The sequence below is a fragment of the Atractosteus spatula genome, chromosome 4 (assembly GCF_055471065.1).
Source record: "Atractosteus spatula isolate fAtrSpa1 chromosome 4, fAtrSpa1.hap1, whole genome shotgun sequence".
In the NCBI taxonomy this organism is placed as follows: Eukaryota; Metazoa; Chordata; class Actinopteri; order Semionotiformes; family Lepisosteidae; genus Atractosteus; species Atractosteus spatula.
The window spans coordinates 51,586,927-51,602,480 of NC_142709.1; the positions used below are offsets into that span (position 1 = coordinate 51,586,927).

Sequence of the window (15,554 nt, forward strand, 5' to 3'; positions counted from 1 at the left end):
AAAAAAAAAGAAACAGTGTCCTAATTAAAAACAGAGAAGTATTTTAAATGTTAAATACAATACATTTAGGAAGTGTTAATGCTGTATTGGTCAGCTGCTATAATCAACTCGTAACAGCAAGTGAAACTGCATAAATTCCCACATGAATACTGTATATACTCTAGGTTTGATCGATCTGTGTTCACTATATCCTGGAGTTGAATTAAATATATATTAACTATAACATATATTTTTAGGAAACAATCATCTATATAAGAAAGATTACAGTCCAAGCGAGAGGGTGCCATTTGGTCAAGTTAATTCCTAGTAGCTAAATGGTGAGAGGATCTCATTCAGTCATTTCTTGACAGAAGTCAGGGTATTGGCTTCAACAATTTGGCTGGACAGCCTGTCCCACATTCCCACCATTGATTGTATAAAGAAGTTCTTCCTGTTTTCAGTTTTAAATACACAAGAAATATAATTTTCACCATAAAAAGTAAACCTCTTATGGATGTCAGATTACCACAATTACCAAAAAGCCTAAATATTACAATTATTGCCAAAATGCATATAGTGTGACAGTCCAGCTTGTGACAAACTATGGAAAGAGGGGTAATAGGTGTTATTCCTGTGATTTTAAACTTAAAAATTGAGTTGGAAATTGTTTGGAGACAGAAAAGGGTGAGAATTGTTTGTGCTCACAAAAAGTGAGACTGACTTAACCATGGTAACTGCAGAGCTGTGTTTTGAAGGGCTGATTGTTTTAAATTGTTTTAAAACCTCTCCTTATGTTCGAAGACAAAATCATTTTTTTGCAATTCAGTTCTTCAGCCACAGATGTGCAAGGCCTCAATTTATGCCTCCAGATTTTTCACATGGTCACCCTCTGCAGTGAACTGACCAAATATAACAATTGCTCCCAGGTCTTAAAATGTGCTTTACAAAATTTTGTAAAATAAAATGCCCCAAAAGTAGGCATATTGCTAATTTTATTAATTTTATATTTATAAGCAAACCTATGAATAAGAGAAACAAAATAAGAAACATTAAATTGGTTTTAAAAGCTTTTAAACCACGTTGTTTATGTGTTCTCTACAAGCAGGCTGTCAAAGGACTTCTGAAACAAAGAGCTCTGTAATCATTTCACTGAACTAGTAGGATCTGCTAAATAATTGAGGGAGTTCTGGAATTCCCACAGAGGAACGATCAGAGTGTTCTGCTTGTTGAAACCTATAACGTAAAATCGCTGCAACTCAAAGGTAATTTCTAAAATAATAAAATTAAAAAATGTTATTGGCTAAATTGTGCTTCCTAAAATGGGAACAACGGTCACTTTTTTATTGAATTATTCTGTTATACATGAGAAAAAAAAATCTTTAGAAAATTCTATCACATAAATATATTCTAATGCAACTGGTAATTGGACAATGAAATGTCTTTAATTTCAGTTGTTTTATTACTGTGTTCTGTAAAGGAACTAAAAAACAATTAACTTTGCTTCATAAATAACTCAAAATAGACCAGAGATTTCTACTGCAGTTCTAATAAAGCAAGTGGAGATTTATCATAGTATTATGCCCAAAAGATAAATATTCTTTCATTATTAGTTAGTGTGTAGTTGTGAAGAAATAGGTTTTGAAATGCAGTTAGTATTGATTCGTGCAGGTGGTTTTATTGAGATCCATTATATGAAGCCTGTAGTGTTTCCCAGAAACCACTGCCTTTTCAAATCATCTTACAGTTCAATCACAGTTTATTGGAAGCTCAAATTGATTGTTTAAACTGAGCAAATATAACACACTCATTTGATTTGGGCATTTCTGTAGTGAGTTTCTTGAAGGTTCAGGGAGTAATCTTTTCAGGGTTCTGAATGTTTGCTTTTCACATTGGTGGTGGTTGCTGCATTCATAATGCTGGTTTGATAGCATTTTAGATCAATTCTACTTTGAGTTACAGCTTCCCATACTGAAACGTATGTACTTAGTATTTAAATTGCAACCCTTACTCAAAGATGGTAACAACTACAGGAGAGATAAATTAGCTGACAAAATGTGTAGTGTAATCTGTGCCCATATTTTAATTCTTAGGTGCATGAATATTAGTTATCAGTAGCTGAATATTTTGTCAACCACTGAACAGTGACGTATACAGTAGTTCCATACCAGCCATAAGGCATAGTGCAGCCAATAAACTGTTACAGTGTCCAAAGGTTAAACTTTTAAAATGTATATGCTGTTTTTTTTTTAATTTGTTGGTAATCTGGGAAAGAAAGCAGACCTTCTTATAATGGTCTGCATGACATGTCCAACTCACCATTGTAGTTTCAGCTATTGAACCAAAGCTGTTGATAAATATGTTGCAGGTAACATTAACAGGAGGACCTGAAAGTTGAACAATAAATAACACATTTATGTTTTTCATAATACACAAGAAAAAGTGCCAGTGGCATCACAACACTTACCATTGTAGTCTCTGTGACAGATCCAAAACTGTTGATAAAAATATTGCAAGTAACGTTTACTGGAGGACCTGTGGAATGCAATGAGAATGTTGCAAGATGTGTTGGAGAAAAGTGACATTTGCATTTGAACTGCAATATCAGATATATACACTATACAGTATAGTATAGCAAGAGATGCTTTTATACATTTAATTAAAATTCAATAATGGTATTTTGGCTAAACAGCATTAATTTCTGAATAGTCCTGTATGAATATTTCTCCTTTTTTCAAGGTAGGTCCACACCATTTGAGTACTGCAATTAAGGACTTTCTCTTTAAAAAAACACTAAATCAAACAACAGTGTATGTAACATATAAAATCCTGTTATTTTACGTGCTTTGTTCCTTCTCAAAATTGAAAACTTGCAAACAACTTTACATTAAATGATCAAATTTCTTATTACTTGATAACTTGATAACTAAAGTTCAGGAAAATATGTTGATAGATTTGAGAGTTGCTGAAAATGTTTAGTTTCTCATGTATATATTGTATAATTATAGATACATAGGGACTAGAACATTAATTGAAAAGTTAATATTTTTGGTTTTTTTTATTTAATCAACACTGACTCACAGCATTTATAGCAATGCTTACCGAATGCCAAATAATGTCTCAGAATAACCGTTGCACTGATGCAATGAAATGGCTGAATAAAATGAAGTGGCCAATGAAAATGAATCATAATATAATCCAAGCTGTACAGTATAAATAATAAGAGGTCAAATGTACAGTACATACAGGAATCCTGCAATTTCCCTCATGGGATTTATAAAGTATCTATCTAAAAAAATATTTGTATCTAAACATTAAACCTTTCACCTGCATTCTTTTTGCCTGTTTTCAACTAGTTGAGACCTTTTATTTATGGATTGAAAGCCAAATTGCCAAAACATCTCTGGAGACTTAGATCTAGTCTCTAGGTAATGTACAAGCTATTCTGAAAAGTCACACCTTCCATAAAATCATATTTTCTGATCAATCTGTGTAATCCCTGCCAGAGGAGCATTTACAGAATACTAACTACAATGGTGTGAATACATCTGATGCCTGGATTTTCTAGACATTAATTGAGATCAATGTCTTAAAAATGTCTGTAAATCTTTCTGTTATTTTGTTTATTTTTCCTGTCTTATCAGGGTATGGATAAATTTGAAGTGCATTGTATTTGCTTCAGTTTTGTCAAGTCTTTTATGAGTGGCTGTGTATTACCCTCTGTTATGCAGTATCTATTGGTTTTTACCCTATACAGTAGTAGAATACCATTCAGGCCCTGAAGAGTTTATCTTAGATGCTTCTAATACCTATATCACAGTTTCATCTAAGCTAATATTATTTAATACAGAAGTGTGTCTTTCCTTGGCCTGAGGCATGTTATTGATTTCTTCCTTAGAAAACGTGAGTCAAATATTAATTTACCATAATACATCAGCCATTTCCCTTTTCTTGTCTTGAAGTTTCCCATCTTTATTGGTGAAATGCTTTACTTCATATTTTATTGTTCTTCTGGTGTTGTAATATTGAAGAAAAAGATTTTATTGATTTTAGCTGCCACTACAATCTTATTCTTTACTTCTCTCTTGGCCTTTCTAATATTGCTTTTTACCCATGCTTGCAGTTCATTATATTCCTTTTCTTTAACTGGATTCTGCATTTTTTTTTACGGATGTCTAACTTATTATAATTAGATTCATACCTGGGATGTAATGAAAGATTTTTTGGAGAGATGAAAGTCAAGTAGAGAAATAAAAATATAGTTTTCAGTAATATTAAAATGCTTATAGTTTTTGATCTCCGAGATTTGTTTGCATTAGTTCAATATTCTTTTGAAGACAACACTGTCATCAAAAACAACACTGATCTTTTTTTAAAAAAATACAAAATAATTATAAAGTGAAATTTCCTGTGCAGTTCTGATGAAATATAAGGAAGTATACAGTAAAGGAAACATTCAGTTTAACATAATATAAAATTCTTGCTACAGTCTTAAGTTTTGAAGTTGTATCACTCCATTTCATGAACACTGATTGAATGTCCATCACAATCAAAATTAACAGAAATAAAGCACTGTGCTGCTGGAAAATGTTTGTTAAGATGTGTTTGATTCACATTTTTATTATAGTCTTTTTTTATCAACATTTTATGCTATTTAAACTAATTTACTAGAATTTGGGTCCACATTTCTATTTAATGCGAAAAGAAAACAGTGTAAAACAGAATGTCTGTACAATGTACCGTCGAATATAGGTCATTCTCCAAAGCTGCAGTGATTGCTTCAGTTCTTACAATTGAGTGGCTCCTTGTACTCTCCACACAGAGAGCCCTTTATCTCCTGTAAGAAGGTAAGACCAAGACCAGGACTTCTATCGACTTCACTGGCTTTTTTTGTAAGAGGCTGGATGTTCACAAAATGCAAAATAAATTCCTTCATAAAAAAGTGATGTACATATGTGAATATGAAATGTACTGATTATTTCAGTTTTAGCTTTTCACTTATTTTCACTAGTGAAAGTACAACGGCAAATAAAAAAACTAAATCTAATAGGATCTCAGTTTAAAATACTGTACAAAACTCAAAAATATACTTGAAGCACCAACTTCCAAATATTTTGCCACGTCAAGGGATGGAACATATTGCAAGATTCAAACTATTCTGAAAAGGAGGTAACGGTAACCCTGGTTCAAACACCATTTGCCTTCATCTTAACTTGATATTTCAACCATCCTGTAAATACTGGACGTACATTTTTTTGATATCATAATCTCATAAATACTTTTTATGATTTGATTATGTTTGACAATACACATCTTATTCATGGATTTTAAAATCTTCATGGCAAAAAATCTAAAAAAAACATTTGAGTTTATTTGATAGATTTAGTTTCCTGAAGGATGTCACACTTTTATAAGTCTCTGTGTATTTTCACACACTAGAAAAAATAAATAGGTGGTACAACTTACTGTATCATGACCATAAAAATTGTAGGAAAACAGACTTTGGCCTTTTTCATTGCTGCGGGCAAGATTTGATCAGAAACATTTAAGACATTAATTGTGCTTACAAGCCTACAGTAATGGGAAGGACAGTGATTTCATCTTTTCATTTGCTCTTATTAGCAATATTATGGCAATTGCTAAAGTATTAATTGTGCTGGCAAATCCTGTCCTAATTTTCTCTTTAGTATTCTAGTACCTGATTTTTCCTCAAATGCATGAGTGCAGAAAGAAAACTATAACAGTCATCAGTAATCCAGCCTTTAAGTGAACAGATTCTTCTTGGATTACAGTTACCAGGATTTATATTAGTGACCAACAGGGCAGAAAATCCACTTGTGTAAAGTTCACCTTTCATTTTCACTTTTTCTTCCATACGCAGTTGACAATTATTTGGTCTATGAATTGATCAAATTGCCTTCTTTCTTCTTTATACACCATTATTCCCAGGCTACTTCACCTCTGACTGTTCATGACAAAAACTGCGTAATTTGATTCTGCAGGTCCTCCAAGGAGTATTTCAGTAACAATATCTCACCTGTGAATGGGCAATGTGTGTTACTTTCTCTGGGTTTTGCCTAAAAGATCTCTCAGTATGAATAAACCATTTGAATAACTGAAGAAAGACAGAACAGTGAAAGACATCACATGATTCCTTCAGGCACTGTGCTAAATTTCACCCTTCTGAGAACACCAAGTGATCCCAAAGTACTAAACATAGGATTCTTGTCTCAAGCTTAGTCACGTAACCTTATCTGATCATAAAGGAATGTTACTCAGTGTTTCAGGCTTATATCAGTATCAAAGTCCCTGTGAAGACACCGTGTTTCATCCTACTGTAAATGGCTGAATGAAAAAAAATGCTTTTTGGGAGGTTTTTCATTTTATCTTACCGATGGTGAATCTTCTAGGCAAACCAACACAAGAGGTTACAACTAATAGTAAGCAGAAAAGAAACATAAATACGACATTTTGAAAAATAAAACATGCAAACAAATCAGAAAATTAATTAATTGGACGATAGAATGAGCTGTAGTAAGAAAGTCTTGATCATTGAATATTGCTTTTAGTTAGAAAATCCAAAATAACTGAAGCATAAATGATATCAAGAAAGAGAGCATCAGTGAATGCACTTGTCTTGTCTATCTCATACTGCTCTAGGAAGCAGTCAGGTCTTTATCTTAGGTGAAATGAATATTCTTTGAAAGAAAAAACAGTGAAGGGAAACAGTTTCACTACACTGCCATTGACACAGCCAGGATACCTACAAAATCATCAGAGATCCCTGTGCTTCTGTTAATTTTTTTATGAACTAGAGCTGAGTAACATTTTCATTTTGAGAAACGTAATAAGGAGGCTTTGTATAGAGGGACTAAATTAACAAAATACATCTATCTTATGAAACCAAAGGAAAAAAATAGTTTTTACAAGTGTCTTCACAGTAAAATTGTTTCTCTTACTAGTGTTATTAATGTTCCTCAAGGAAAATTTGTTTAATTTCAATATTATCAAATTAAAGATGCTGAACTCCAGGTTAAAAAAAATATGAAGTTTCTTAATGTACATTCCTAGCTGAATCAAAGATTCATTTTTATTCACAACAGATGCTTTACAATTAAATTTAAAGGTGTTGAAATCACGACGTAATTGTGTGGTAATAATCAATTAACCCAGTAGGACATGTCTGTCACTCTCTTGCAATTATGGCTTTTTTTTATAATCATTTTGAATATAATGATTGCTGAACAATTAAAATTATATTCCTTACCTCTCAAACCTTTGTAATTGCATCACAATATATCCCTTGTCCATAGTGTATATATGCAAAGAATAGAGAATTCCCTAGCCGTTCCCTGTTGGTAATGCACCATTAATATCAAAATGTCAATTTCCTCAAGGCTAAGGCTAAGCTTTGTTGATCAGGCTGACTCCCACATCGCATATGCACAGTGTTATCGTCACAGGGGTCAGTAGGCTGGAAGAGTGCCTTTGCTATTCCTTTAACTCATCAGGCCTTGCTGTCTGATTGCATTACTTGTTTCAGAATGTTTAACAGTTTTGTATTCTACTCCATTGTGCTCACAACAGTGGCTTCAGTTTCAACCCCAACAATTTGTCTAGTAGACAACAGGACATGAGAGACCACAAAAGACAAATTAAACTCACATTGTTATTTAAAATTAATAACTTTGGCACTTTCACTGAAAACGTTATATCAGCTTATTAGTTCTATGAACACTTGTAAACTTGTTTGTTAAAAAATGCTCATTCCACTTTATTATAATTTGAATAGTTCAGTATACATGATTTCTCAGAAAGTATAAATTTATTCCTTCACTTGCTAGAATAATAGCAGATAGAGATAATGAAAAGGATCAAATGAAACCCTAAATCTAAAAGATTTGAGAAAAAAAATAAAACAAATTTACTAATTAAAACCTTCCATGACTAGATTAATTCTCAGTTCCCAAGAGACAATACCCTTTAGAAAACTACATCCATTAGTATTTCAGTAGCTTGGTCAAATTCTAATAATGATGAAACAAGTCAGGCTGAGCTCATTCTGGCTGAGAAAATGACAGAGCTGGCAGAAGATCAACATTGTCACACACCCCCAGAGTTGTGAGGAATAAACCAGGGTGGCAGCTGTAAGGGTGAAGCTGGAGTGGAGGAAGGGGGGGTAGAACAGATGTGCAGGGCTGTGGGAAGCCAGGGATCGTTTATACTGTATATAAGGGTGTGGAAATGTGACATTAGAATTTGACCTCCTCTCGATCTTGTGTTAAATAAACACCATTAAATGTGACATTCTCAGGTTCACAAAAAGGTTAGAAAAACTGCACATGTAATGAAATGTGTCAAATCGCCTGTTCAGGTAATAAGTCTAGTTGCTGGCCTAAATGAAATTTGACAACAGCAGGCAATATCTGTTTTCATTATCAAGACGTCATCAAAGCTGTGTACATTGAATGTTGCAGTATAATTTGAAGAAGGCAAAAGGAAATGCCCTGGTTATGTACCAGCGTCTCTGTGGTGTATATTTCTTGTCCTATCAGATGGTCAGATATTAAATTCTGAAGGCATTGGAAACCTCTTTGACAATGGCTGTAACGAGACAAGAACGATTGTCTCTCTTGTCTAACATGATTAATAGACAACTTTTTATCAAAGTTTGTGGGCAAGAATTAATCACTAATGAGTCATTTAGCAGTGATGCATACAGTATATAACTGTCATTGTTCTACTTGTGATTTGGGATGGCTAAGTATACCTATGATTTCTGCCTATTTTGTGGCACTTAAAATTACTGACAAAAAATAATGGCTGTACAAAATATTTTCCATATAAGTAAATTAGAGATTTCATAATTTTCAGTGTTAAGATTATAGTGACATTATTTCTTGGTTATTGACATTTTTTTGGAATTGATTTGAATATTTATAAAAAGTTTGCGAAGATAACAAAGGTTATCTTCCTGAAGACTACACTGATATTGCCTAATTTATTTTCTTGATAACCAATGCAGATTCTGGACACACTATGCAATTATAATTAAATTTTCAACAGTGAAGAGTAACAGAATTGAATTTAATAATGCATTACATTTAATCTAATATCATATCAGTATTTGTTTAAAACATGACTATTTTCTTGCATTTAGTTGCATCTTGCAACTAAAAAAACATATTTTTTTAGTTACCTTTAAAGTTTGGTCGTATTCTTGCATCATAACCTGAAGTTCTACCCATTAATTTGTCCAAAAAATCAGAAGGAGACATGGCTGAGGAGGAGCTTTTTCCTGATGGTCTTGAATCATGCTCCTTAGCAACTGCCACTCTGAAGAGAAAGGAAAAACAAGACAGGATTTTATCATTTTCTTACCTTAAGTATGTACTCTTAATATTTATGAAGCTGGATTATAAGATTTCTGAGACTCAGGTCATATATTCTTACACTTGGCTAGTATTTGAAATTTAATAATTAAGAACATGGATATCTGATGAGTGGTACTAATAAAGCAGAGCTTAGTTAGATGTTTGAAATTACCATGAATAAAAAAAACACTGAGATAAGTAAATCAATAACAGTCAACAGATTGCAATGTCAAGAGATCCTTTTGTGTCATGTCTGTGTAGTCCTGTGGAAACCACACAGAAGCACTCTCATCATAAACATTACATAAGAAATAAGGTCTGGAGATCACTGATGTTACTGTCCTATTGTATGGAACCTTCAAATCTCTCTCTTGTAAGTGTGAGAGTTCTGGCCACACTGAGTTTCTTTCAATCATCATCATGTATAACACTCCAACAAGTTGTATTCTTAATAAATGACACCGGCTCCTCCTAAAGACAGCAGGGCAGCTGCCTAGCTGATGCTTAAATGGATTCAGGACTGTGGTAGCAGAATGTTCCCCTACATCCAGTTAATATATTTAATTCTCCTTTGATTTCAATGAACCTCTACAAATGGCTGAAGGGAAAGACTTCACAAATCCCAGCACACACCTTCTTGTACAACTGGATGGATGTTAGAAATTAAATACTAGTTGGGCTTGCAGTTTGAGCCTACTTTGTCCATATTCTTGGTTCCTACAAACTACCCATTATATATAGTAAGTATTTGTAATGGAGATAAACACGATATACATGTGTAAATGTGCAAAGGAACAAGTAATAGGTTTATTCAATGCTGAAAAAAAGAAAGAAAACTAAACGTTTCGGCTGCAGAGCCTTCTTCGAGTGTTTATATACAGTATATACTGTATCATATACAGTTCTAATACTGCTTAATGATAATAATAATAATAATAATAATAATAATAATAATAAACTTTATTTTATATAGCGCCTTTAAAGGTGGCTTCTCAAAGCGCTTTACAGGATGACAACAACAATAAATAAGAAGAATACACAAAATAAAACACAATTAAATAGGTAGAGGAGACCATGGATGGTGGTACTAAGAAAAGCAGAGGGGTGAAGAATGGAACCAGTTAAGTAAAGGCTTTTCTGAAGAAGAGGGTTTTGAGTCTGGATTTGAAGGAGTTTAGAGAAGGTGACTCTCTGATATCCTTGGGGAGAGAGTTCCAGAGCTTGGGGGCATAACAGGAGAAGGCCCTGTCACCCACACAATGTAGTCGGGCTTGGGGGACAGTAAGGAGAGCAGAATTAGAAGAGCAAAGGTTGCGAGGTGGGGAGTAGGGCGATAATAGTTCAGACAGGTACTGAAGTGCCAAGCCATGCAGAGCCTTATAGGTGAGCATGAGGATTTTAAAGTCTACACGGAATTTGACCAGAAGCCAGTGCAAGGACTCCCAGATAGGAGTAATGTGAACACTTGCACTAGACCTGGTCAGGATTCTGGCTGCTGAATTTTGGACATACTGCAGTTTGTTCAGAGTAGATTTAGATACCCCAGCGAGTAGAGCATTACAGTAGTCAATTCGAGAGAACACAAATGTGTTGATCAGCTTTTCAGCCACAGTTAATGATAGCATAGGGCGTAGTCTAGCGATATTTCTAAGGTGAAAAAAAGATGTTTTGACAGTATGCTGCACATGTGGGTCGAATGTTAAGCCAGAATCGAATATATCCCCAAGGTTTTTCAATTTTGATTGAAGCTCAAGTACAGAACCATCTACAGATAGGGTTACAGGACTGGCTTTACTAAGTTGATGGGGGGTGCGAATAAGCATGACTTCAGTCTTGTCGCAGTTAAGATGAAGGAAGTTTTGAGTCATCCAAATTTTTATGTCAGAGATGCAATAAGAATAAAGACAGCCACATCAGTGTCAGGTTTGGTATGGATGTATATTTGAGTATTGTCAGCGTAAAAATGAAAGCTGAGGCCGTGTGATCTTAAAAGCTGACCAAGTGGGAACATGTAAATGCTGAAGAGCAAGGGGCCCAGTATTGAGCCCTGAGGAACACCAGACTTAACAAGACCAATTTCAGACCTGTACCCATTAAGAGAGACAAAGTGACAGCGATCAGTGAGGTAAGATTTGAACCATTTGAGAGCAGTGTCAGAAACTCCAGAAAGTAAGATGTTATGGTCAACAGTGTCAAAAGCAGCACTGAGATGAAGAAGGATGAGACTCACATTTAAAATGAAAGTGCTACAAAAAAGGATTTATTTTGTGTGTTCCAAATCTCTATCATTCACTCACTTTGACATGTTGTGTTCCTCTTGATCAGAGACTCTAGCATAATGTAAAGATCAGAAGAAACAAAAATTCATATGGTGACCTAAATCAGGTGCTTTGACAACAAAATGATCAGACATCCTTTATGATATGCAGAAAAAAGCATTATTACTCTCTTCTGTTGCACACAATAGATAAATCAATCTGTATTCCTGGAAGAAAATATACAGTATATCTTTCAGTGTCTCCATTTGTTCTTTAATACTTAAGACTATTCTGATTGTGAGGCAACTCAAGGTGTTGCTACAACTACATCAACATACAAAAGGGAATCTACAGTACATCCAGTGCAAATCATGTTACAGCACAGTAAACATCATGCTGGCATGGGAAAATTATGATTTTAAAGGCTTTTCAAAATTTATAAGGGAAATATTTTGCAACATTTGTTTTTCATTTGACATCTTTGGGTTCTGTTATGGGTTTAAAATGACAATAAATAATTAAAACTAATTAGAACTAATTAATGTATTGTACTATATTAAGTATGACTAAAACATATTAGGTATGACAAAAAAAGCACTAAATTATTTTAGCTCATATATGACTTTATTTCCCGTATGTAATAAATTTTGCGTATAATTAAATTGCTCCGTGTAAGAACTGCTAAAGCAAAGCAGCGCTTTAACATCGACATTCTTTCACTATAGTAAACTCCTGATGGACTCAACACTCAGCTCCATTCGTATTTTAATCGCCTTACAAACAATGCTGTCAGAAAGACTTTCATCCGGAATGTACCTAGGTGCATAAGAGAGTCAATTAAATCAATCAAACTAAATCAGAAATCAAACTAAATGCAAACTGCATGCCAGAAGGCGCAAGCTAATTGACCGTGTATTCGGTAGGAAACGATGATATCGTTTCCTACCTTAAAAAGGTCGTGTGTTTCTCTGTTACGACAAACAGCTAATGCATTTTATAACAAAGCGCTTTACCATTGCTGCCAGCTGTGTACATCGATTCCAAACGCATTTCCAAAATTATTGTTAACCGACTCATTGAGAATAAAACGTTTAGACATCCTGGATTGTTTGAATAAACATAAAAACAATTTCGGCTGCATCTAAGAGAAGCGAGCTCTCCCGTAAACCTGTACAAACAACGTTTCCTTAAGCCAGTGCCAGAAAGCACTGAGCTTGTCCAAAAAGCTCCTTATAAACACCCATACGTATGTATACGTATGTATCGCTTTTATGTGATATCAAGTTATCCCGCACAGGTGTCCGTATTATGAATCAAGAAAACCAACGCAAAACAGAAATCATTTTGCACGTAGAATTTCGTGCCTAAAGGTACGCTGCTGTGCGACACAAAGGAATATAAATCTAAACTTCCGAACAGACTACTTTAAGATCAACATACCTGAAGTTGTTGGTCTCTAAGAAACATGCAAATAAGGTCGTCAGGATTTTGACAAGCGGACGATTCATTCCTCTTGATTTCTGTGATTGTTTGCACACTTCTCTGAATTATTCCATTGGAGAATGTTGATCAAACGCAAGATCCACAAGCCAAAATTGCTTTCTTTAAAATCAAAAGGCAGTAAGACTTTTTTGTGAGCGGCAAATAATGAGCAGGAAATAATATGCCAGTCCTTAGAATCATAGTTCTGTTTAGAGGAAGACTGATACCCACGTAAAGTATGGGGAGAAAAAAATATGTACACACACATGAATTGAGAGAACTGAATTCTCTCCTCCAAAAGGATTTTTAGCACATGGTGAATGCAATTGATCATTTAACTGAAGAAATATAAATAATTAGCCATCAGCTTTTTTCCACTCAAGTAGCATTATTATTTTTTGGAAAAAAAAATCAAAAGATGGAGTGTAAAGCCCAAGAATCTTTGTTTCAAAAGATGATCATCTACTGCTGGAATGAGCGACGTGCGCTCAGCTCCGCTGATTAATTTCAGCACTTGGACAGCTCCGGCTTTTTTGGTCCACGCAGGCGCAAAGACACTGGTGCCGACGACGTGAGCCGATTTTTAATATGGAAATATAAAACTGCCATAAGCCGTTACTCCAACTACAAATTCAGTTTTCCACTTTTTTTCGACTATAAAACGGAAGTTATTGTGTTAAAAAATCCAGCTGTACCTGGTACAAAAAACGGTCAGAATGATATAAAACACTTCAGTACTTCTGTAACTCACTACCTTTAATACATGAAAAGCAACAGAGATCTTAACAGAGATGTTAATCGAGGGACATCTTTTGTCCAGTATCATGCTTGCAAGAATGTATAATAATTTATATTCTGGAGAAAGAAAAGTTTTAAACTACCTCTAAAATAACGTAAGCTAGTTGCCTGTTTTAGCAAAGTATTAATTGTTGCAAATTTGAATACAGTACGTGCACGTACTGTATCATGAAAACATCATGATTTTGCGATAAAAATTAAACAACATAGTATATTATTATTATCCGGTTTCCCAAACCATATTCGTTGAAAGACAATATTCCAAAGTAGTCTGCGTGCTTCCAAGTAGTTTTGCTTCTCTGTTAACAGCTTACGCCTTCCATATGTACAAGTTTTTTGTCTATTGCATAGAAGATTAAGTTGAATAAGAGCAGAGCCCTTAAGATTTTCAGCTGAACAAAAGTTGAGCAACAGTTTTGCACTTCACCCAGAGATTTAACTGCACTTCATCACATTTACTGTAAATACATACTATAAGAAGTTTGGAATCTGGCAAGGGAAAAACCCAACATAAATTCTGCATATAAAATTTACAATATAAATCTGAATGTACTGTAAATGACACATTTAAAAAGTAATTTTAATTTTAATTATTGTGGATTCACAAAATTCTAATCGTGAGATAGAATCTCTGTAAATATTTATTTACACATATTATAAATGATTAAATATGTTAGTGGTATATATAAGATGTGTATCATAAAACTGAAAGCAATATCTAGAATTAATTTATAGTATGTCCCTGAAATGTTACTAAGAGTTTTTTTTTCTATTTTGGGATTTAATTTATATAAACAAAGAAAATAATTGTGAGATATCTTTAGTAGTGTGACTGCTTCTCCAGTTGCCCTGGAAACAGGCATACTAACCACATCATTGAGCACACTGAACACTTACACCCTAAAGGAAAGCCTGGGATGACTGTGAGTCTGACAGCACAATACTACTTCAATTGAGAAGAGCTGCCACTTGACATAACAGGGTAGTAAACATACCCTGATGCTGCATTGAAATTCTTTAGCAGCAGACCTGTGATTATTCTTTAAAGAACCGAAAAGAGGGCTTTATTATACTAGGTATATATTCATATGAATTGAATGTATTCATATGAATTGTATGTACACATATGCACATATAAGCAAAGACACATATACATAAAGATGTTAGTAAAGAGAAAATATACAGTTAGCAAATTGTATATCTACGCAAAGCTTTGCAAGTTTCAGACATCTTAAACACGTTTTTGTTCTAAAAACTTTAAACAATTTCATGAAAGCCTCCCCTAATATTTTGTGTTATCATCTGTATATACTGTATATCGTATAGTGTGCAAAGTTTGACTGGTATTAAAATGGCTCCGTTTGGGTGAAAAAATACTATTCTGTTTTTAGTTTACAACATGATCACATCTCATGGTAAACTATATATGAGCTGCCAGTATGAAACATTGGGCCAGTCAATCAAGTCTAATACAGTCATAATCATAATTACCTCATCATAAACATCATGTGTTTTTCTCCTCACGTCCATAAAGTTTAAAAACTCAGCATCTAATATTTCAATAGAAGGTCACTGCAGAATTATCTATATTACATAAAGAAGAAAAGAGAAAAATTAAAAGAGCAGGAAAATGCAGAACTCTCTTTTGCAGATTATAAGTATACAT

General features: G+C 34.0%; 1 protein-coding gene across 1 annotated transcript in view; it reads right to left on the reverse strand.

Moving 5' to 3' along the window:
- The window catches only part of glra2 (glycine receptor, alpha 2), a 38,478-nt gene extending 24,862 nt beyond the window's left edge, over positions 1-13,616 (reverse strand). The window contains exons 1-3 of the mRNA XM_088912623.1: positions 13,049-13,616; positions 9,176-9,312; positions 2,296-2,363 (exon numbers count right to left, since the gene is read on the reverse strand). Coding sequence (XP_088768749.1) covers positions 2,296-2,363; positions 9,176-9,312; positions 13,049-13,116 — 273 coding nt within the window. The 5' untranslated portion in view covers positions 13,117-13,616. The remainder of the gene's footprint in view (positions 1-2,295; positions 2,364-9,175; positions 9,313-13,048) is intronic.
- Between the last annotated feature and the right edge of the window lie 1,938 nt (positions 13,617-15,554).